At 35.2% G+C, this 23,823-nt stretch overlaps 1 protein-coding gene across 5 annotated transcripts in view; it reads left to right on the top strand.

Moving 5' to 3' along the window:
- LOC108689521 (poly(rC)-binding protein 3) overlaps positions 1–23,823 on the top strand; it is a 97,898-nt gene that overhangs the window by 49,758 nt on the left and 24,317 nt on the right. For 3 of the 5 annotated variants that reach the window (XM_018196310.1, XM_018196309.1, XM_018196306.1), the window contains exons 1-2: positions 12,643–12,878; positions 23,163–23,412. In XM_018196310.1, coding sequence (XP_018051799.1) covers positions 23,332–23,412 — 81 coding nt within the window. In that variant the 5' untranslated portion in view covers positions 12,643–12,878; positions 23,163–23,331. Of the gene's footprint in view, positions 1–12,642; positions 12,879–13,635; positions 13,899–23,162; positions 23,413–23,823 lie in introns of those variants that run through there. The other 2 variants (XM_018196308.1, XM_018196307.1) reach the window with 2 other exon arrangements.

Below are 23,823 nucleotides of genomic sequence, written 5' to 3'. Positions count from 1 at the left end.
ATATATATATATATAAAGAAAAGGAACTCTCTCTCTCTCTCTCTCTCTCTTCAAACTTTATAACATAACGGTGTGTAGTACACGATGAACTTTGTTGATTTACTTGTTTCGTTCGTTTTTTAGAAGCGACAAATTTATCAATCTTGAAACTTTGTTCACTATAGTTTATATTTTCAATATAAGAGCGTACAGTGTGCGACATATTGCGAATAACTGAGTCAATGACTTGAAGAGGAAGAAGGATGTTTTCCACTTAAGTAATTTATAGCGACAGTTTTTCTTAATTTGAATCGATAACTTCAATACGACAAATAATAAGATTTATCATTCCTATGTATTTATAAATCAATAAATTTATTTGTAACTAACTGTTACATCAGCAATCGTGCTGTTCTCCGAACGCAAATCAATAATATTGGATTTACCACGAACTCCGTCGTGTATCGAAAGAAAGCCGAATACAAGGGTGTACAAAAGTGATCACTGCGCAATATTACTGCAAAAATGGAATTTCGAGGAAAGAGAGGAAGGGAGGGAGAAAGAAAGAGTGAGAGAGGGAGAGAGAGAGAGGGAGAGAAGAGAGAGGAGGGAGGGAGAGGAAGAGTGACGCTTTTTGACAAAAGCGCGTTCACGTAAATATCCTCGGACATCCTCTCCGTGTTTCATGGAGACACCAGCTGCCAGATAAAAACGTCAGGCAGACCCGAGCAGACAGTCGGTTATCTCGCGTACATTTTACGTACGCTTCGCGAAACTTGAAGGGCGTCGTGCGTGATTTGTCGCAGGGATCCCAAACCCCTTCCCGACACCGGCGAGACACCCTTATATATGCGAGAGAGTAGGGAAAATCGACGGATTTGACAACGACTGGCTCCGGAATTGAATGTGCATCGAACGAGCTCGAGGGGAGCCTGTAACGTTTGATGATTTGTTACTGGTTTCATTTCCCCGGGAAATTTCCTAGCATCACTTGGGGCTAACTACACGTAGAGATCCTTTCAAAAAAGCCATTCACGAAAATATACGCGCAAAATATTTGGTAAGCTTTGTTGCTAACATACATTTAACTTATGAGAAATCTATAATTGACAAAATTGAGGTAATCTATCTTTACGGTTTTCAGAATTAAAGTTACACTTTAAGTTTTAGAAATTCGAACAAGGGAATGTTATCATTTTTTAACTATTTTATGATAAAATAGAAAATTACAAACGTGTTTTTCGTGTAGCACAATAATATTTACAAAACGTTTTTTATCTTAAAAGAAGGAAAAACTTTTTACTCTGAGACTTGCTTTTTCACGGGTAATCTGCCAATATATGGAATTCTCAATAAGCGGAATTTTCATTTATTCGCTCGGAAATCTGTTGGACCATACGAACAGATGGAGCAAATTTGAAGGTTACTTTTGATGATTTTTTATAAGATTCTTTTATATTGATCAGTTTCGTTTTATTTTTAGTTCTTTCTACTCTCACCTTTTTTCGTTTCTACATATGATAAAATTAATGTCACGGACAGGCAAACTATGATGCTTTTGATCGTTGAACGCCTTGCGAAGTCTTTATTTTAAACGCGAAAATTAATTGCTGATTACGCAATGCTTGTGTGATATTATCTGATTACTTTTCACTGCTCCGGAAGCAAACGATTGTTTCGATTTTCTCAATATGTTTGATTACGCAACAGAATGAATTTAGAACAATAAAAGTAAATCTTGCCACCGTTGTTTTTTCCTATCATCTTTTAGAAATCGTCAAAGAATTGGAGTCGATTTCGATTCCATTATTTCGCCTTATACAATCTTTCTCTAAACGTGAACTTTTGCTCCTGTGGATGAAAGAAGAGTGCGAGAGACAGGGAATGTATGGGATTGAAGAAATGTATGGTGCGCCGAATCAAATCTCTTTGAGCAACGTTATCGCACGAAATCAGGCTTGTGCAAAACCCAATTCCGAAGTCACATCGTCGAAAAACGGAAGAACATGGACCGCAAATATCTTAAATTTTAGACATGCCGAAGAGTTAAAGTTTAACTTGTAAACATCAACGAGAGGCGGAAAAATGAAATCGATGAAAAATTCATCGCTTACTGTTTTCTTTATCCACGTAAACGTTCATTTCAAATATCCGTTGTTGTCGAAGGCATTATCATCATTATCAAAGTGTCTGATGTTTAAAGAAACAATAGCGATATTTTGCGTTGGTAATAAAAATACATCTATAGCAGCTAATTGCGGATGCTTATGATGCTTACAGACTAGTTAAGGATTAAATTGATTAATTTATATTCACGAGGAATGTCGTGGTTGGTAGGAGAGCATAATTCGCGTGACATGATTGGCAATGCCCAGCTTTCCACATTCCCTGTTCACCTGTAACGAGCATGTGCCTGAAACTTTGCAGACGATATAGTCAAGAGGTCGTGTTGTGTGCGAAGTACCTGCGTTCAACTGAATCGTGCTAACAAGCGTTGAGAGCTAAAGCTTCAGTACGCGTAAATTGCGCCGATAATATTTTACATAATTACTAGCATTTCCGCGATAACATCAAAAACAGTAGCCAGCATACGTACTAATTGCAATTAAAACAATCGTATTAGCGATTTGTAATTGTATAGTTTTAACAATCAAAAAGTTCGCCCTTTTATTAAAAAAGAAGAAGAGAAAAAATGAAAAGGAAAAGGAAATGAATCTTATTCGACATTATAAAATGGTCTTTAAGAAATATTAGGGACTATCATATTTGGTTTCTAATATATCTATTAAAAATAGAAAGAAATAAAGAAGATTTGCAGTTTTTTAAATTCTTCGTTACTTTATGAAGAAATTATTTTTGTAAAATGTTATATTTAATCTTGGAATCCTTGAATTTATTCATATTTTCACAGAAAGTGATAATTTATACACTTTGCGCAATAAAGATAAATTTTATTATAATTGACGCTCTACAATTAAATATACTTTGCCTTTTCAATTGGAGTTTTTGCAGAGGAAACATCTCGCTTTCATATTTTACATTTAGCTTCTCGCTTGATTAATTGATTGAATTTTGCTTGATTCTGTTGAATTGCCGTTTCATATAAAGTTACACGTGAAAATTGGACATAGGTGTTCCAGAGGGTTTTTTTGCAACTCGTAAATAACGCAGCGCGTTTCCACCCTGTAAATCAATATGCGGTCGTTTGCACCCTCGTCTTCGATTTTTCGATTTCCGAAACCTCTACTTTGTCGTCTCAGCCGAAGCATTATAGACAGCTAGAGGCATCTTCATTTCCCACCTCCGAATTTTCCGCTTCCAGTCATCGCAACCTCCTTGCTCTTTCTTCCTTCCGTCTATCCTTTTTCAAAGAAGATAAACCTCGATCCCGATATCCAAGTCAAAGGCCAGTCCGAGGCCGGAAAGCACCGAAATCTTTTTTGCGAACTTTCCGACCTTCCTCTTAGATCTTTCATTGCCCATTTTCTTTCTCCTTTCCTTATCCTTTCCTACATTTTTCTGAGCAGTTTTAACGCGAATGGACGTAGCTTTGCGAAGCTTTCGCAAATTCGACCCTCGTGAATCACAATGCGAATATTCGCCAGCCGGGATTATCACCAGCTGCGAACTTGAAGAGCAATGTCTTGTGGCAGATGCTCGAAAAGCGGTCTGTTTATCCGACACAAGATGCTTATAACAATTTCAATATCGTTATAGGTTGGTGAATGAATTATATATATATTATAATTCCTCTCATCGATAACTTCGGTATAGAGTATTATCCTTCCGTCTAAATTTATCGATGAACTCTTCAACCGATTTAGAGCTGATATTTTCTTAACGAAAATCTGAATGCCTTTTATATTTAATACAGAAAGAATACTTTTGCCGAGAAAAATTTCTAATTGAAAATAAACGAATCAAAAAATTTTAATTATATCAATCAGTATTTTGATTATCTCAACTAGAATTATAATAGATTTAACTAGAAAATCCTGATTTATTCATTTTCAACTGTAAAGAAATGTAAATAATACGACCAGACACTATTTCTAGTATGAAGTATCTAAAAATTTAATTATAGATATAGAATCTGAAAATGATTGGATCAAAATAATTATTTAGGATGTTCAAATTGCTGATTATTAGAATTTTTTGCAGCATTACTTATCATGTTTGAAATTTCTACATAATTGTTTTGATGATTCAACAAAATTATTTTTAGATCTATATTTAGCTTTTCTATATTTCAGCAAATTTTTTAAGTATTTCAGCATAATCTGTTTTTTCTGTGACGCAATCTCTTAATGATTATTCACATTGTGTCACTGATAAATTTGGTGTGTAATTACACTCCTCCAGTCACCAGATTATCTATTATAGTTAGACAAGGCAATTGTAGAAAACCATTGCAAACTTCATCAACGAAAAGTTATTACGCGAATATGTATATATAACGCTGTGTATGTGCTTTTTAGTCTCCTCAGAATGAGAAACTATACGAGAATTTAATAATTCGATCAAATTCCTCGGGATGAAGGTTGAAAGGATACATTGCCGTGGATATAGTCGAGAATGTATGTAAAGATACGGGTGATGGTTTATGCGAGAGCGAGCATTCTGCGTGCGCGTATCGCGGGTATATTGGATTGGAATTCATCGGAAAGTGCCGCTTCGCAGTTTCTGCGAGAAATGAAATATGATCCAGCGTAGTTCCAGTAGCATCATCGAAGGTACAGAACACAAAGAAGATACGAACGAAACAAGCCGACTGTTTCGCGATTATTTTTTTTTACTTTTCGTGACGTCGTTATCACGAAGACGAGAGCAAATTCATCGAGCATATCAGTTCGTACATTTAACTAATCAGTTAACCATCAATTTTCAGCTACAATACGTATCGTGGAAACTGATGCGCCGACTTTTCACGAGTCAAATTTCATTACGTCTTAACTCTCTACAAATGCGAGGCGATTGTGCCCGTCGAAGTATCTCAATGCCCAGCTCGACAATGAACTCGGCGACACGGACAGCTCCCTTATCACTTATTAATCTTATTACATTGTCACAATTTCCCAGGCGACGTTGTGACAGACCCGATTGTCGCCGAGCTATTCAATCGCATCGGTTCAGCTCTCGTCCCCTTTCCTTCCCCTGTCCATCGTTCTCTCCCCGTTCTATCGTTCCTGGTTACGAGATTCTCGCGGCGGTAATGACGAGACGTAAGTACCGCTGAGTCTGAATAACGACGTATCCGCTAATGCCATTCCGACTGTCAGTTTAATCCGCTATCGAACACCACGTCTGGATTCAACTCGAGGAGACGCGGAATCTCCTCTTCATTTTCCCCGAAACATCCATTGCTATTATATTATGCACACGAGATCTCGCATATATATATATATGTATGTATTCTATCCGCTTTTTTCACGTTAATAATACATTTTCGAGTTTTTCCTACATTCTAGCATTCAACATCAGATGATAATATCGAATATTGATCAAAACGACATTATCAGCATCTTTCCGATCAAAATCTTGTTTATGAACTCTTCAATTCTTACAAGTTATGTGTAAATTATATAACTTATTCTAATAAAGAGAGAGTTCTCTCTCTTCATCACATTTGTGTAGTTAGCGAATTATGTTCTTGATCGAATTTCGCAAGATTGCGCATCAGACGACAGACAGCGTTGGCGCTAACTAGGAAAATTTGCAATTAAATGCAGCAAGTTATCCCGCAAACTTTCATATCCAAGGTGAACTTTCGACGGCGTTAACGCAACGATAACAGTCGATGTCAATTATCATCCCGAATAGGACAGCACAACGGGAATAAATGCCATTTTAATTATTTCAATGAGGAACTGGCTACGGAGAGGTTTGTGGAAGAAAAAACGAGCAAGGAGGTTGACTATTATGGAAACTATGTAACATAAATGCTTGAAGATAAAATACTTATATTAGTTATATTATACTTATATCTTTAGATCCATGCTGCTTAATCTTTACGATACGAGGCATAAAACGATGCTTCGGTATAATTCTGGGTATCTTGAATCTGTATCCATTTTTTCACCTATTTTCAAAAAATCTCTAAAAATCACGAACGTACTTTCAACTTTCTAAAACAAAGTTTAAGTTCATTTTGGAAAGTAATAAAATGTACTATATAATTTAATTCGTACTATATAATTTGTACTATATTTGAACTTGCAAGAAATTTATACGAACAGAAATCGGTTAGACTGGATCTATCCAGGATAGTACCGAATCATATAAGAATTAATTTGATACTTTTCCGATTATTCTAAAGCCGGTATTCTCTCATGACATCTTAAGATTATACTCAAACTGTCTTAAGCATCAACTAAGAGTACCTTCAAATATAAACGTTAGATTTCGAATTTCGATGGGATATCGAAGCAGGTATCGTTAAATCCCTCTTTCCCACATCTACATGTATAAGAGTAGTTACATTGTATTTCATTGCATTCAGCATGCATATGCATGTACTTAATGGGCTAAATTAAACTTCCGCAATCATCAAATTATTGACAAACAACGTGAACAATTTTATGCTTCATTTCGAATGGATGGCGCTTGATTTTGTTGCCGTTTCCCGAACATCAATTTGTTCTGGAAAATCGATATGAACGATGAAATTTAATCGTTAACGCGGGTCATCATATCAGTTTGGACAATTTTAATCGATAATGTAGCACTCAATAACGATTATGGTATCACTTTTAGTCAATATTTGTAACTTATTTTTATGTTTAAAACTATTTTAAAATTTAATAAATCATAGAGCCATATTATTAAAATATCTTAAGCTATTACATAAGACTGTTTTAAAATAAGAATAGACTATAAATTTCGGCCTTAAATATATTACCCTTCAATATATTACAGTTTCCGATAAGGTATCTTAGAATTAATGCTGCATTCGAAGTCAATTTATATAATGATGGTACGCGAAAGAAATAGCTTGACAGTTTAGGAGACAGATATAGAAAGGTACATGTGGTTGTTTTGTATGACGACGTCATTGGCTCCCGGTAACGAATCAATTTCGATGACCGCGATATTAATAATCGCCGGACCAGAACCCGCAGGATCCATCATATCCAGGCAATGGGTTTCGTCCAATTACGGATCTGCTCGTTCATGCAAGAGAACGCGGCAAACCTCTAAAAGAGAGATGTTAGATTACCTCCCGGATTATCTAAAAAGATTCGATGGTAACCAGCATGAAATTATAGCACTGTCGTCGCAAAATCTATTGAGGCTTTACCGAATAGGTATCTTTATTCCTCCCCAGACTTGTCCATATTACGCATTTAACATAAATAAGAGACCGTTATATCAGTTTATCAGTTTTAATTCTTCAGAATTAGATCATGTTATATAATGACAATAATTGCGACTATTAACTCAGTTACTGGATAATTTAAAATTCATTAGAAGCACTTGCAACAAAGATGGATCGAGGTGACATCACGAAACGTTTGTTCCACACAACGAGTTAGCTTGGTTAAACTAACTCTGTTTGGTCAAAGTAACAGAGGGTGGAACAAGGTTTGGTGAACGTACACTGAAATGAGGAACGAAGGGATCAAGCAAGAACAAAACAAAACAAAATAAGAGGAGAATAGAAACAAGAAAGACGAAAGAGCGGAGACCAAAGAATAATAGGTCCCCGGAATGAAAGAGACTTCGTAGTTCCTCTCTTTCCTCTGTGCGTGTCCCAACGATATCACCGCACCATTGCGATTAATCGCACGAATGGAAACAAAACAATGACTGTCGTTTTCGCTAAATCGCTTTGAGACAGCTCATGCGTATCGGAAAATAAGCTTTGAAAACCCTCTTTCCCTTATTGTGAATTAGTTTCTGAATTCTCAATAAATATTTTCACTGAGGACTTTATGATCAATTATTTAATCCTTAAATTTATGTCAATTAACAAAAAATTTAGGTCCTTTTTGGCACTATTAAAAATTTAAATGCCGATGTTGTGGATCTGTCCTTGTGTTTGCATCCTCTAATTTCTTTCTCTCTTTAAATGAAATTATGGAATATATTTATAGAGTAATAAAAGAGAAGAATAAAAGAGAAGAGATTAAAGAAAAAAAAACAAAAGAACTAAAAATACATTTATTTCTAAGGTACCATTTATTATCTAGAATCCCAACAACCATGCATAAAGAAATTCAATAATCGCGCGGCTTATCTCGACACCGTGTTCCTCCATTTTTACGGAAGGGGAATTACCTTCGAACCACGTTCACGTCGAAATCTTATCGCGACACCGAGCGGTGCCTCATTTCCGTCAACCCTAAAATCTCTTTCAGCCTCGTCTGAGACCGAAGGCGTCGTCTGCATCCTCTAACGTCACATCGTGATCTCACTCATAACTCTTGCAACGCTTGTCACTGACACCTAATCCTCAGTATAAATATTTTGCAAGGCAAATTACAGAAGATATTTTGCAAGAAGATATTTTACAAGCATCGACGATCACCTTCTTCTAAAGAATTCTGTTAAAAATTCTCAAGCCTGTAGATTAGTGTCAGAGAAATGGGATGGATAAAGGATGGAAAGAATAATTTCGTTCTGAGTACCAATGGGCGAAACTTGAACCAAATTTAAACTGATGGGATTAATCTTCTTTCAACGCGCGCAGTTCTGCGAGTTCCGATTCGAACTTAGTTTACATTTCAAGTAGATAAATTCCCTATGAGACGCTAGTTAGACAAACGTTTTAAGCATCTAACGGTGGAATCTCTTCGAGTGAAACTTGAAACCCAATAACGTCGCCTGCGCAATACTTTCACCCTTTCTCGGTCAGGAAACTCCATTAGACGTTTGATCATCAGCGATGACCTTTTCTGACAGAAACACGATATATCCACCTAGTTCACTAAATAATTGTATAATGTTAGCGAGTTTCTTCAAGTCACCTAACTCATTCCGTAATCCTCTAAGGCGCTTAATTGCGTAATGGATAGAGCAGTGACTATGCGAGAATACGGAAAGAGAGAGAGAGAGAGAGAGAGAGAGAGAGAGAGAGAGAGAGAGAAAAGAAGACGCAGGGAAAAAAAAATAAATAAATTGCTGCATAAAAGCATTTATTTTCATAAGATATTTGTCATTTTTTAATTATTAATTGATAAACTTTCTGTTCTTTGATTAAATTATGTATTCGAAGCGCAGAATCAAGAAAAGAATCTCATCTAATATCACCATATAATTGATCTAAAGTCTTATAACAGGTCAAACGACTTGAAATAATTTAGATGTATCGATTAAAGTATACAATTAATATTCAGTTTGAAAAAAGATTCTGAATAAAATAAGAATTATTTCATAATTTCCTTCCTTTTTTTCAACGTTCGGTTCATTCTTTTAAATCGATGTGAAATAAAAACCAATTTGGGACAGCACAATTCAATACAGAACAAATCTAACAATTCGGTTTTCATGACCAATCTCGCTTGCATCGACGTCACTTGGGTTTCTTCTTTGCTTTTATGAAGCACTTACATTTACGAGCATTACTTTGAATTGCCCGCCAGTAATAAAATAAATTATTCATGTTGGCGTTTACGTAGTCCTATTCTACCGATTATGTAAACATTTGCAAAGAGAGCTTTGTCGATGCAAACGATGTTCTTATGGGGATCTTCATTAGTGCATCGCCATGCTCTTAGCTTTGGCCAATTAACAAAATGAAATCGCGCACTCTAGTCAATCTTGCCTCAGTAATTATTTCTCCTCTGTTCTGCTGAAGTATGCAACACAGACGGTTGCTTGCTTCGATCTATCAGCTTTTTTTCCTATGCGAATCAGCGCATTCAAAGAACTCGAGATTACGCCATAATTGGCCCAGATTGTTAACAATAGCAACTCTTTCTGGCTTACTGAATACTATTTCATTTGCGACTCGTACACATCTGTTATAAAACGCGCCGTAAATTGATTTATATCTATATTAATATTTGCACAGGGGATGTTCTCGATTAACCGTGTAATATTGATCGCTCATATCGAAACAGATTGCTGCTTTTTTATGACATGATATTTCTGTGTGAAATTTGAGGGAAACATGTACAGAAATAAGCGCGTATTTACTCGAAATTTGTCAATAAAACGAACATTTCACAAAATGCTTCTTAATAGAGATATAAGTTCCTCTCAGCGATGTAGATTCAAAATTAAAAATTTTATTTCAGAAGCACACATTTCTTAAAAAAAAAAACCAACAATCCATATCTATTAAAAATAATTAGTCAATATTCTTTTTAATTTATTAAGAAAATTAATAACGAAAAATTTAATATCTGTTTCATTAGCACTAATTTGAACAATAAACAAGTCTATTTACATTTCCCGTCTTACATATTATTTAGCAAATTAATTAAAACGCTCAAATATATACTCACGCGCGCATACAATTTAACGTTTATATTTCGTTTAATTTCAAATAGACTTTTTTTAGAATTTTAATTACGTTGTTTAGTTATTAAATGCAATTATTAAATACAGTTTAGTTATAAACAGCAAAAGTTTACAACAAATAAAAATGTTTCTCGATAGTTTTTTCATGTAAAATGCTGTAACATTTTCTCATGCTTTTATATCAACCTTCACAAATTCACATGAATTTTATTTGACTCGCGTTGGAGAAACAAAAAGAATGCATATTCAGCGAAAATAGGTAATCATGTAAAAGGGATTCTAATGAGCTCGTTTTTTCACATAACGATGTTGAAGTAATAGTGGTTATCGTTGTTTCTTAGGAAAATTCTTTTCACGATCGTAAATTAAATTTCCAATAATTGCTTCCTATGTCGCATAAAATGATAATTAAATTTTTGGTATCAGTATCCGTGGCATATCATTGTAATCGTAATGGCCGTTCGGAAGTTACTGAGAGCAAGATGAGCAGCATTTGTATTTAATTTCTCATGAAAAAAAAGATTTTTCTTCTTAGATAAACGATGCAAATTCAGTTACCAAAACTAGATTAGCGATGGAAACGCGTGCCGCGTCTTCTTTGATCCCTTGACCTCGCATGTTTATGCTGAGAAATTACTACGCTTGCTTTTTTAAGCATGATAAATTTTGAATACGAAACAAGCTAAATCAGGAAAATCAAGTTTTGGGTTTAAGTAAAATCGCTTTGTGTGGAATATACAGGCGAAAGCGATTTCGTTTGCAACAAAAACACTTGCAGTAGAGATGCAAACGATTCGTTCGAAATAAAAACAAAAAGTTTGTTTTTGCCTAAAATGAAAATTTTTTTTCATCGTTACTGCCCGCGCTTTAAACAAAATAATTGATTTGAAATCTTTTTGTTTGCTTTGTTTACTTTCTCTTTAAATGTTCGAGGCCAATGTAAAGAAGAATTTTCTTTCTGTATTTTGAAACATTCTTGCGTTTATTTTTGTGAAAAAATACTTCACACGGTTTGTCGGTAGAAGAAAAGAATCTGTTGCTAAGATTATTTCACGTTGTTTCCGTTAATGTATCGTTTTTTGAGTTATTCTCCCTTTCATTATTAAGTTTGATTCGATAACATTCACTTTTACGCCTTCGGCGAACGATCTATTTAACCGACCGTCCTTCAAGTCCGGAGGAAAGTTGAATTACTAGAGAGAACGAGTTGGAAAACGTGGTAATCGAGTTTTCGTTGGACGTCAGCTAGATCCATTCGCGGGTAATGTGGCGTGGGCATACGAAACAATTAGCAGCGTACAATGCGTTTGACCGAATTGTTTGGAACACGCGAGATAATCCAGTAATAAAAGTAACGTGAAACGTTGGACGCAAGTACGATAATTAGATTTAAGTAAAACAAAGTGGAATATTAAAATATGAATTATAAAAATATTGTTATGCTTTTAATAATAAAATACTATATACAATTGCTTCTATTATCTCTCTAACCTTTTAATTACCTGCAAATTATTATGCGGTGAGTCATTGTTAATTATAAACTTTGTGAGAATCTGTAGAAGAAATCTTTTCATAAAAATGTTTATAATATAAAAATGTATATAACCAACTTGAAAAAAAATTTTAAATCAAATAATTTCTTGTTCACAATGCGTTGATAATCTTTTCCATTCTATTTTAATATTTTAAAAACAGTATTAATCTCAAGAATATTACTCCGGAAAAAAATGTTACATAAATGGACATTTTATACATAATTATATATAATTATATATAAAAAATTTATCTCGGGATTTTATGTCTCCATTTAATAAAGTAATCTTATAAATAAGACAATCGATTACTGATTATTAATTATACTTAATTAATTACATTTAAATCCTTGGAGAAGACAAATCATTTTTGTTTCTCAATCTCGAAACTTTTTCTGTCTCGTAAACACGTGCGTTCCCTTCTCCCGGGTTTCTCGCGGATTACACTGAGAATGAAATAATCCGTAAGAAGAAAAGCGTGCGATATTTCTAGATACTGAACGTTCTCATTTTCACAAATCGAGCCATAATCCGCCCCACGCGCCGTTTGAATGTCCCGCCGTCGAATAATCTGCGCAGTCGGGATGCGCAGAAGACTGGCAGGAGCAGGTAGGAGCATGCGCGGCGCGGTGGCGCCACCATCGCGGCACGGCGACGTAGACGCGACGCGACGCACGGTAGCGCTGCGCATCGTCGGAAGCGAGCGGTGGATAGGCCGGAGGCAAAAGAACGAGGACCGCGTTCCGTCGAGGTGGTGCCAGTTTCGCAGTGCCGCGTAGTGTAGTGTTTTTTCTCTTCCTCTCTCCGCCGCGCCCTTCTCCCCCGCGCTTCCGAGTGCAGTGTGCATCGATGAGGAGGCCGCCTGTACCTCCCCCCCCGATGACTGAATAGTGTGCATTTTAGGTAAATCGTTAGGAATAATTCTACCCTCCCCCGCGCGTTGCACGACCGCGCCCCGCGTCCCCGTTCGAAAGGCAATGCGACCGAACGCGACCACGACTGTTACGACGATGACGATGATGACGATGATGACGACGATAATTACAACGACGACGACGATTACAACGACGATGGCGACGAGGAGGAAGAGGAGGACGCTCTCGACGGAGAGCTGTTCCGTGCGCCATCATACCGGACATGCCGGCATGTCCTCGACTCTGATATTAGCCACGAGCTACACATACGCATTCTTGTGAGCCGAATCTCGAGGACAGCGACGGAAAACGGAAGTCGAACGTGTTCGTGGAAAAAGGAGACACGCGGATGTATCACAAAGGGGAATTTCGTCCGTTGTTCTTAGAAAAAAAAAAAATTTAATTGCTACGTTTCGTTCGAGCTCTCTCTTTTTCGTTTTCTTCCTCTCTCATTCTCTTTTCGCATGGCGTCGGATTAAAGGCGACGACGAGTCTTGCCGGCACGCGCCATGCGAGCTATTGATAACGACGATAATCTTTCTCGTTCTCTTCGATGCGCCGGATCGCGCGAGTGAGTATTGAGTATCGACGCGACGTGCGTAGCTCCGTCTCGTGCTCTCGCATGCTCTCCGCACGTCCGAAGTCCGAACGCAGTCGAATGAGCGCGACGGCTCGTGTCTCTTAGGGCGCTTGCCGACTACCGTCGGCCGTGCCGAGCAGTCGATACGAGACGGCGGGAACGACGGGCGCTGCCAGATCGAACAATCGGTTGTGTCGAAGCCTTAGTTGCATTTGACTGCACCGTCAATCCGGATTAATCGCCGCGCCAGCGGCCCACCTTCTCTCGTTCCCGGCTCGTTCCTCGCGTCGCAATCGTATTGTATTGTATCATATCGTCCGGCCGGAAAGGGGTGGGAGAGATGTGGTTGTTGCACAACCGACGTCGTTGCTAAACCAGCACCTGCCGCCGAACTGTATCGCGATTTTCGGCTAACCCAACCTTCTCGCGGTTAGTGATTATCGTTTTCACGACTACATCGCTGTTCGTAATATATACGAAACGGCGAACGAGTCCGAGATTACTCCGGATTAAACGACGTCGATGTAACCGGTGTTCTCGAGCTGGGGATGTATCGACGATTCGATTTAAATCTGGGAGATTGCAAATGTAAACTCTCCGACATCTCAATTTCCGTGTTGTTCAATTTTTTTCTCGTCGAATCTGAACTTATTCTCGAAAAATATCGTGGAAATACTAGGAAAATCTGTAATATACGTAACATATACTGTATTTTCATGTATTTCTGTATGCGATTTTTAGAGAATATGTTCCTGATCTGAATCTGGTTTTTATGTCCATTTTTACCAATGTCGATTAATCGTGGTTTCCGAACTTCCTTTTCATCTTTTTCTAATTCTTAGAAAAAAATGAAATTAGTTGAATCAAGATAATAAAATTAAATTATATTGATAAAAATGGATATTAGCTGAACTTCTTGCACAGTTAATTTTCTCTTTTTCTCTCCAATGTAAAAAGAAAAAAAGAAAAGAGATGAGCTATGCAAGAAGTTCAGTTAAAAAGAACAGAGATATCGTGATCATATTTTCTTAAAAAAAGAAAGGAGGCAACCTGAAAATTTTAAGGCTTCATATCTAAATATTTCTAAACTAGTATGTGACTCAGACGTCTGAGTATTTATTTTTGAATTCTAGCACTTGAGTTAATTCCCAAGTAAAGCACAAGTCATCGTAACATCAAAATAACTATGATTTGATTAGTAAAAGTTACTTCGACTCATTTTGATGTTGTGACTTTATTATTCTATTTGAATTAAAAATTTGTTTTGACTAGATATTAGTACATTAGACATTGAAATGCTAGTTAGAAAGGAATTTCCCGTAATATCATTAAATTGAAGGACACAAAAGTAAACTATAAAGCCTGTTCTACAATGTGCTTTTTGTTTCCAGTGTCTTACTTTTTGTTATTATTTACATCTTGTCATTTTGCTTCTTATTCGGTTTTTTATTTTATATTTCCTAAGATAAGAGTTAACGAACTTCGAAAGAAACAAAAAATACGTAGCAAGAAATACAATTGTCGATAACGTTGCAAAAACAAAAGGTAAAAAACAAGAAACAGGAAACAAAGAGCACATTATAAAAGCACATTGTAGGCTTAAGAATCTTATTGGACCGTACATTTGAGAATTCAACAATAAGCTTATTATTGTGAATACACAAAAGTAAGTTTAAAAAAAAATAGATAAATCTAATGGACAGCTACCTGAAGGATAGTCTTTTGTGATAAAGAACGTATGGTCACATATCTAGAATAAAAGTTTGAATCGCAGTATAGCTTTTCTTCGAAAGTTAAAAGCAGAGAGAGAGAGAGAGAGAGAGAGAGAGAGAGAGAGAGAGAGAGAAAAGAAAGAGAAGAGAGAGAATTCGAACGGGATTAGTCGATGCCGACGGCCGTCGCCACCGATCGGACATCATTCTAGAAGGAGAAGGAGAAGACGAGATAAAACGGACTGCTCCAACCTTAACTTACTGTCACGACTGTACCGCTTCTGGTCGACGACTCTCAGCATGCATCTGCGTGCCTTTTTCCACGCGCTCGATACACGCTCCCCGGCGTGCGAACAATGCCGCGTGTTTTCTTATCCGCATCGCACGTCCGATCCGGAGCAAAAAAATCGCTCGCTTTTAGCGCTGCACTGGATAACGTTGTCGGATCCACGATTCTCCGATCCGTCGTGAGAGCGCGACGCCGGAAAAGGACCAATGACTCGAATGCCTCAACGAGACGGTAACGAGACGAGACTTTGAACGACGATAAACTGTTAAAAATGTTTATCAGGATATTCACTAGACTACGATTCGAAAGGAAATGATTGTCGATATTAACGACAGCTGCAATTCTCATTTTCATGAATTTGATTTATTCTTCGAGTGACGTAAATATATCTTTTAATACACACGATGATTTTCCGGTCCTCTACATCAATCTTGCCCAATTACTCCGGAGCTAAAATGCAAAGAAGTGTTGATAAATGTCACTCAGATACGTATTAACACTTTACAGTCTCTGAAAATTTACCCGTATTGAATTTTTTTGCGTCGCGTTTGGCTTTGCGTTTTGGCTCCGGAGTTTAAATTAGACAGGCTTGCTTTACATGTCCAGCGATCTTTGAATATCCTTGAATACTGGAATTTTATATATTCTGGAAAATGTCTGGAAAATTCCTGAAATTTCAGGGTTGGCCTGGAATTTATCATTCTTTTAATCTAAAAAAAAAATTAGAATGTAAAAAAAGATAAAATAATGAAAAGAAAAGTTCTGTATATGTTCTCTCTTAAAGATGCAATAAATTATCAACAGAAAATTTGTATTTAATGTCAAAGATAGAACACAGAAAAATTGTTTGTGTTGAATGGAATGTTCGTTTGATATTGTTTATGAAGCAATGAATAATATTTCAAAATTGTGTTAGTGTTTTAATTCATTCGTATAGAATACAAAGGTTTAATGTTACGCGAATGAATGAAAATTAATTTATTGATGGATAACTTCTGGAAGAGTCATTTTTATCTAAAGTGTTTTAAAATGGAATTATCCTTGAATTGACTAGCCAGATTTTGCTGGATACCATGCTTTGCTACGATGGATCATTCGTGTTCAAGTTAATTTTTATTATTTTAACAAATAGAGTAAGTTGATACAATTTTGAACATGGTACAACTATATACGAAATAAAAGATCTATTTTTTATTCCTGTACTACAACTCTCTCACTTTCGCCAAATATCAAACCTACCTCATTTAAGATCTAAAAGTATTCACTTTAAGTTCTAAAACTGTATACTAATTCAACTACTAAAAACAGATTTAAAATTTGAACTCAATATTCGAAGTTAAATTTGATTTTTTCCGTCTGGAATCCTTGACAGAGAGTTATCAAATTTGAACTTCGAAAATTTGATTCAAATTTGATTTTGTTCAGAATTATACATGTTTGAAATTGCACCACCTTATCCTATATATTAAAATTATTAAATGAGAGATTCTTACATGTACTTCATATCTCTAGAAAGTATTTAAAAAAAGTTATGTATTTTTTTAAAGATTGTACACACATGTTATAATTAATTACTTGAAGCATCTAATTTTTCGAAGAACAAATATGCAGAACACGAATAATCCAATCGTGTGTAACTAAAAGAGATAATATTTTTAACTTTTCAGGCAGTTCATAAAAATTTTTGTGAATTTATTCACATTTCGGTGCATATTTGACGTGTACTTTCTGTCTAGTAAATACTCTAAATATTCATGCATCACGATTGTCAATTATTCGAGAAATAGGAAACCATACAAAACAGCCGGAAGCAATATTTCGAGTGTTCCAAAATTCACTGTCAATGAAAATTTAGCGCACGTAACGTAAACGATAGCTTTCGTAGTTTGTCGTATTAATATTTGATAGCAATAATATAATTACTAGTACAATACTAATATTTCCCGATTAATTAACGAATAATTATGATTACGCGCGAATGTTTAGATAGGAAGTACGCGTCCCGAATATGCCCCGATATGCGTGCAACATGTGTAAGGCATTTATATTCCCGCACGTACGTTAATGGACTACACGTATTCGAAGGATCGAAATATATAAAGTGTTCCATATTTCAAACACTAGTTTATGTCTAGAAAAATATTAAAGGGGAAGGAACATTGTACATTTATGTATTTCATATTTCGTTTCGTGCTGAAATGCTTTTATGTGGTTCAAAATTCTCATAAGATGCAGAAATATCTTTCAGAACCTATTCGATATTTTCTAAAACTATACAAAAATAAAATATTTTATTTTTGAAAATTTAAAAATTTGTATTTCAAGCGAATCAGCGGAGTCATGAGTGGTTATCGCTTCATTCTGATGATTGGATGGACAAATTCAATTTTTGTCTTCTGACATTCGTCGTTTGAAATACGTCTGCTGGACGTATAACATAAAAAAAAGGAAGACTCTCAATATTGCCAGTGCTATTTATGCTTTTATTAAAACATGACGTGGAAGTTTTCGAGGGGTTCGAATTTCGCATCAAATGACAATACGATATGCTACCAGTAGCTATGTGTCCAGAAAATTAATTTTGCTTTCGTTACGGCAAGCGGTATTATGCGATTTAAACTGAAAGCCATCTTTTTCGTTTTATTAAATATAAATCTGTGTTAAGATTGAATAGGTTTACGAAAATCCGAGAAATTGAATGATGAAACATTGAAATTGAAATCGACACGATTATACGACATATATTTATATTAAGATTACATAAATCAAACTTAAATTATTTATTTTGCGGATTAACAAGTCAGAAATGTTCGGTACTTTATGACAGGATCTTCATAATTTAAGAGCCGGCTTATAAATTATATAAAAACTCGTTTATCTTTCTGAAATCGTGCTTCATCAGAAAAATTTCGTACTGTCGCGTTTATCGATCGTTTACACACATCTCATTCCGCGAGCTTTCCGTCAACATCGAGTTTATCAGTATTTTTGTTTTTATCTCATAAAGAATTCTTAAGAGTAAAAAATCGAGAACTTTCAGTGACGATTTGATGAAAAATTTCACTTAATTTCGTTTTATCTCGCACGAGTAAAGAATTTATTGAATTTTTTCGGGGAAATTTGAAAGAGGGGAATTTGTAAATACCACGGCTCACGAGACGTTTTATAATATCAAGTAAATTGCGAATAGATCTCCGCTCGTTTGCAGACCATTTCACAATTGTGCGTGCAACGACCCGTGGACTCCGGAGGTTCCGATAAATTGCGGTGAGGAACGCGTCGAGTAACAACAATTATTTCCACTCCTATGTGATTGGCCTTTTGACGAGATGATGTTAAAATCCCACTTATGTTAAATGCACATATAACGGAACGCAGATCGCACTAAATTCCACAGTCTAACCGCATCGCAATAGAGCGAGACGGCGGCGAGTTGCCTGCGTGGCCGATTAGAGATATAACGAAGGATAATGTACTCCATTTCCTAAAGTGCTCTTGTTCGACGCTCGATACAACGTTTTCATATTTAATCTGTACTGAGAAAAGAGTGAGAGATTGCATTTGAATTCTGTACACAGAAAAATACTCTCTAAAACTTGAGTTAATTTCTCCGAAGATTAAAATTTCATCATCCTTAGAGATTAAAAATTGAGCCACTCTTTTTCTGATTCTTCTCAAGACTAGTTCAATTTTCACTTTTATAGAATAATAATTATTTGTGAGATAATAATTATTTGTTTTACAGTATTTCAAAAACTCCGCAAATTTCATCAAAGTTCATTACAAGCATCAAATTTATTCAAAATATATTCTGAATCCGAGTAAGTAAATTCAATTTAGTCAAGATTTATTAAATTAAAACAAATTCAATGCTTATTATATAAAGTCGTTTCTTTGATTAATTTTGTAGTATTTTTTAAAAGAAAATAAATTCTTATTTTGAATACATAATAATGAGGCTTCTTTTAAATTTGTAATAAAAGTATATTTTAAGATTATTTTCAAGAAAATATTCTTTGTCAAAGATAACGTTATTTAAAAGGAAAGAAGTAAATTAAGTAATTACTTTTCTTAGCAGTAGAAAAATATTTTTCTATGTGTAATTAAAAATGGACAAGTCAGAATTTTTTGGATAAGTCTTATAATTAACTGTACTTGAGATTACCAGAATTCTGATTAATATGATCAGAATCTTCTGGTTAATTCATTTTCCACTTTTCTTGTTAATTCATTTTCAAATTTTTCTCAGTGTACAAAATTGAATAAAATATTCTAATATAAATAATCGAGTTACAAGTTAGCTCGCGTAAAAAATCTAATGTAGTAAATTGAACAATTGACATAAAAACATAAAATAGAAAGATAAAGACTTTTCTTACGCCTCTCTTTCTCTCTTTTTTCAGGATATGCATACGCAGGCTTGTAATGTAATTGAGTTGAAAAATGCGGAAAATCTGGTTGCACTTGTAGATGCAAAATTAATACGTAGGGAGTTGCAAGTTTCTAAGCGACAACTCGCTTGGAAACTTCTGCCTAGGACCGAAGTGTCCAAGTAAACTTTTGCACAAAGCTGTCCGTGAAAACGCGATAAACGTACGCAGCCTAGAAAACACATCGCAGCTCTCCATCAGCGATGTTAAGTCCTTCGCTTTGTACCGTACTTTATTTATACAAACCCATCAGTCTGCAAACACTCGAGTCATGTAATAGAATCAATGCTCGTGTAGTTCAAAATCCATGTTATTCATAATTTTCCATTTGAGACGTATCTTGTAAAAGAATTTTTTTAATTTAGTATGAAAAGATGTTTCTCAAATGTAATTATACATCGTACAGAAGATCGATTACAAGTCTGAACGGACCCTTATAGAAATGCATGCAATTTTCCTAGAGATCCAATTATCGTCTAATATTATTGTATTCTCATTAGTCGTAATAGCTGCGTTCAGCAGAAAAAGCTTTGCAAATGTTGTATCTAAAATTCTTTAATACAATTGATCTTCCTCTTAGTTTCTCATTGGATTTAAATGTATAGACTGATCATATTCAAGAATTTTACAACAATTACAAAACTTTTTCTATTACACAGCGAAAGGAAATATGCGTAGGAAATTAAGAACTTAATAAAGCTTTGTTTAATAGTCGAATTTTCTTGATAAAAATGCTATTTACGTAAACTCTTGTCCAGTCTACTATTAATAGATTATTATTAGTTCAATATCGCGTAATTCATTTCAATTGTTCTATTTTTATTCAGTAAATGGATTCAAATTTTTTACATCTTTGTGCGCAATAACTCTAAACAAAGCGTTACATCTTGCTTGACCTAACTTTACTTCTCAGTTGCTACACTGAAAAAAAATATAGTCAATTTTAATAAATATTTAGTTGAACTAAATATTTATTAAATATAAAGCTATATAATAATTTATTTGATACAAGAAATGTCAATTTAATTTAACAATTTTTTTTTTTTCTGAACAAATATATTTATTGTAAGAAAATGTTTAGTTGGCAGTATTGAACTAAATATTTATTAAAATTGACTATTTTTTTTTCAGTGTATACAAAATTAATAACTGTAACTGTTCAAAAAATGCATGAAATTTCTCAGGTGAGATTATTCTACAAATCCTATTCGCTCGAAGGTAACAGATATTACGAACTTTATAACTTTATAACTTTATAACTTTATATATTCTTTGAATCTCTTCACTGCTTTTTATCGATCAGAAACGGACAATTTTTAACGCTATTAATTTTCTTAGTGGCACGTCGCCGGTTCTCGCGCGCGTGCGTGCGAGAAATAAATGTGCACAACCAGAAACGCGTTCTGCGTAGCTCGTAACGGACCGATCGAGCAAACCTGTCTCACGTTGCGTCGTAGGGGCCCCCATTGAAGAGAAGGGGTACGGAGGGGCGCGGTATTATGTCTCTTTCCTTTAGAGAGGGAACGGAATATCTCAGGAGAACTTCTCTTTTCTGCCAGGTTTCCAACGGTCTATCGATCGGCCTAACAACCGGCAGTAGCCATAATTAATGTTAGCCGACTGAAAAATAATACCGCGAAATGCACCGTTCGATTGCTCGCGAACATCTTGTTCCTCTTGATACCGAGTTGTTCCTCAAATACGTTATGTCTATTATTTCATCATCGTGTGCGAAGAAATCGAATTTCTTACCAAACTTTTATATATATCACATATCTTATATTTCATCTCATATATATATTTTACTTATTTTTCTGTGTTGGCATTTTATATCCTTGATATAGAATAAATTATAAAATAATTTGTACTGTAAATGTACTATATACGCTTTTATATAAAACCTATAATTCTATAATTGTAAGTAGTTGTATGTAAGTGGTTGTATTTATAAGAATTGACCAATCGCAGTCGAATTCTATTCATATTCGACTGTAATTGATCAATTTCTGCAACTATATAGTACTATGACCTATCTTTGTGGATCGGAAATCCATTAGGGAAAAACAAAGAAGAAATCTTACAACTATCACTTAAACCGTAATGACTATAGATTGCAGTGAGTACGAAGCAGCTAGTTGCATCGTGATTATAGCTAAAATAGAAGTGTAATTTATATTGTGAGCATAACTTTATAACTACGCAGTTGTAGAATGAATTCAAGATTTCAAAAATTTTTTCCTTACGTAGTGCTCGTCAGTATAAAGATTTAAAGCCCTATCACGTTGCATTCCGTGAATAATAGTCGAGCATTTCTTCTTTTTTTTTATACTAGAATAAATTTTCTTTTCGTTGGCCGATTCAACGAGTGAAAGCGCATCGCGTCAAAATGAGATTGACCGTGAACCAGGAAATTGATGTTTTACTTCGCTCGATTCTTATTACGACAAGCGTTACGAATGATGCTATATTTTATGCTTGCGGAAAGGAGATATCAAGCCCAACGTTACGGTCTCTTCATCGTTATATTTTACAATATTGAATAATCTTAGAGAGTTAAAAATTACTAAATCAGCTCGAAATAAGCATTGCAGACTGATGAGTTTAATAATTTATTTGATGAATATAAATGAAGCATGGGGAATACGACGCTTCGTGCATAAAACAGATCCAGTTGATTATGCTATGTAGACTCAATATAGTTCCGTAATTCTCAAACGGACTCACACTAAGTTAATACAATGGTGTATCGCATTCCCGAAATCGCCATTCCTCGACGGCTGATTGGCCGCGCGCTATTGTTATGCTAATTCCGAAGTTCACTCCATTTATTTCTGTGTGAATTCAACGCCCAGATAAATAAATTTCGCCATAATATAATCTTTTATATGGCATTAAATTTAATGCTATAAATTTCATTATTAATTTATACAACCTTTCAATCATGATCAATATAATATATTGATTGTGATTGAATAAAGGTTGACATTTCGATAGTTCGAAACGTAAAAGGGCGAATAATAAAAGTAATAAAAAAGATTATTAAATAAAAAACGAATAGCGATTTAGCAAGAATAAATTGCGCAATAGTGTGAATTATCCGAATGATCTTTATCTTTAAAAAATACAAAGGATTTTTTTTTTTTTTTTTTTTTTTTAACAGTTCTTTCCGCCAAAATGTAAAAGCGTATGTGAAAAAGAAAAAAAGAACAATAGTAGGTATGTATATGTGATGGTTTTGTAACCCAGATATTTTTGATTTTAGTACGAGGACCGAGACTACCTGGGAGCGCTTGAGGAGCACATCCCCCGAGACTCCCCCAATCAAAATCACTCGCCTAACCTCTCCCCTGTCCTTGCCCTCCTCCGCGTCCTTTCCCTCCGCGAACGTCGAGAAGGTCTCCAATCGAAGCCACAAGATCCGCAATCACGCAATGGACGGCATGGACAACAAACCGGTGTTAAATGATGATCCCTCGGTCACCCTGACCATTCGCTTGATTATGCAGGGCAAAGTAAGCTACCCGTTATATCTCTGCGAAATAATTTCATTGAGTTTATTTAATCGAGTACATACTTTTAAACTGTGAGTTGAAAATCAGCGTTCTGAATCGTCGGGCATGTTTATCATGCGGTTTAATGTCGCTCGCTCGATTTATTCCACATGCATTCTTCTTTTTTTTTTTTAAACTAATCCAACGTGCAGGACGTTAAGCGTTTTATAGGAGATTGCACAGAGGAATTCAATGTCCTTTTTACGCATATTTTTACATTTCGAATTCGAATGTCTTTTTTTTAATCAATTTTCGCGTTTATTTTACATTCGTTCGTTTGGCGACCCAATATACATGAACAGATTTTTTTTTTTATACCATTAACATTTGAGATTGTCGCGTGTCCCGCTATTATATACATCATTTGAAATT

This window comes from Atta colombica, unplaced genomic scaffold (assembly GCF_001594045.1).
Source record: "Atta colombica isolate Treedump-2 unplaced genomic scaffold, Acol1.0 scaffold27, whole genome shotgun sequence".
Lineage (NCBI taxonomy): Eukaryota > Metazoa > Arthropoda > Insecta > Hymenoptera > Formicidae > Atta > Atta colombica.
This window is presented reverse-complemented; position numbering and strand designations above follow the sequence as displayed.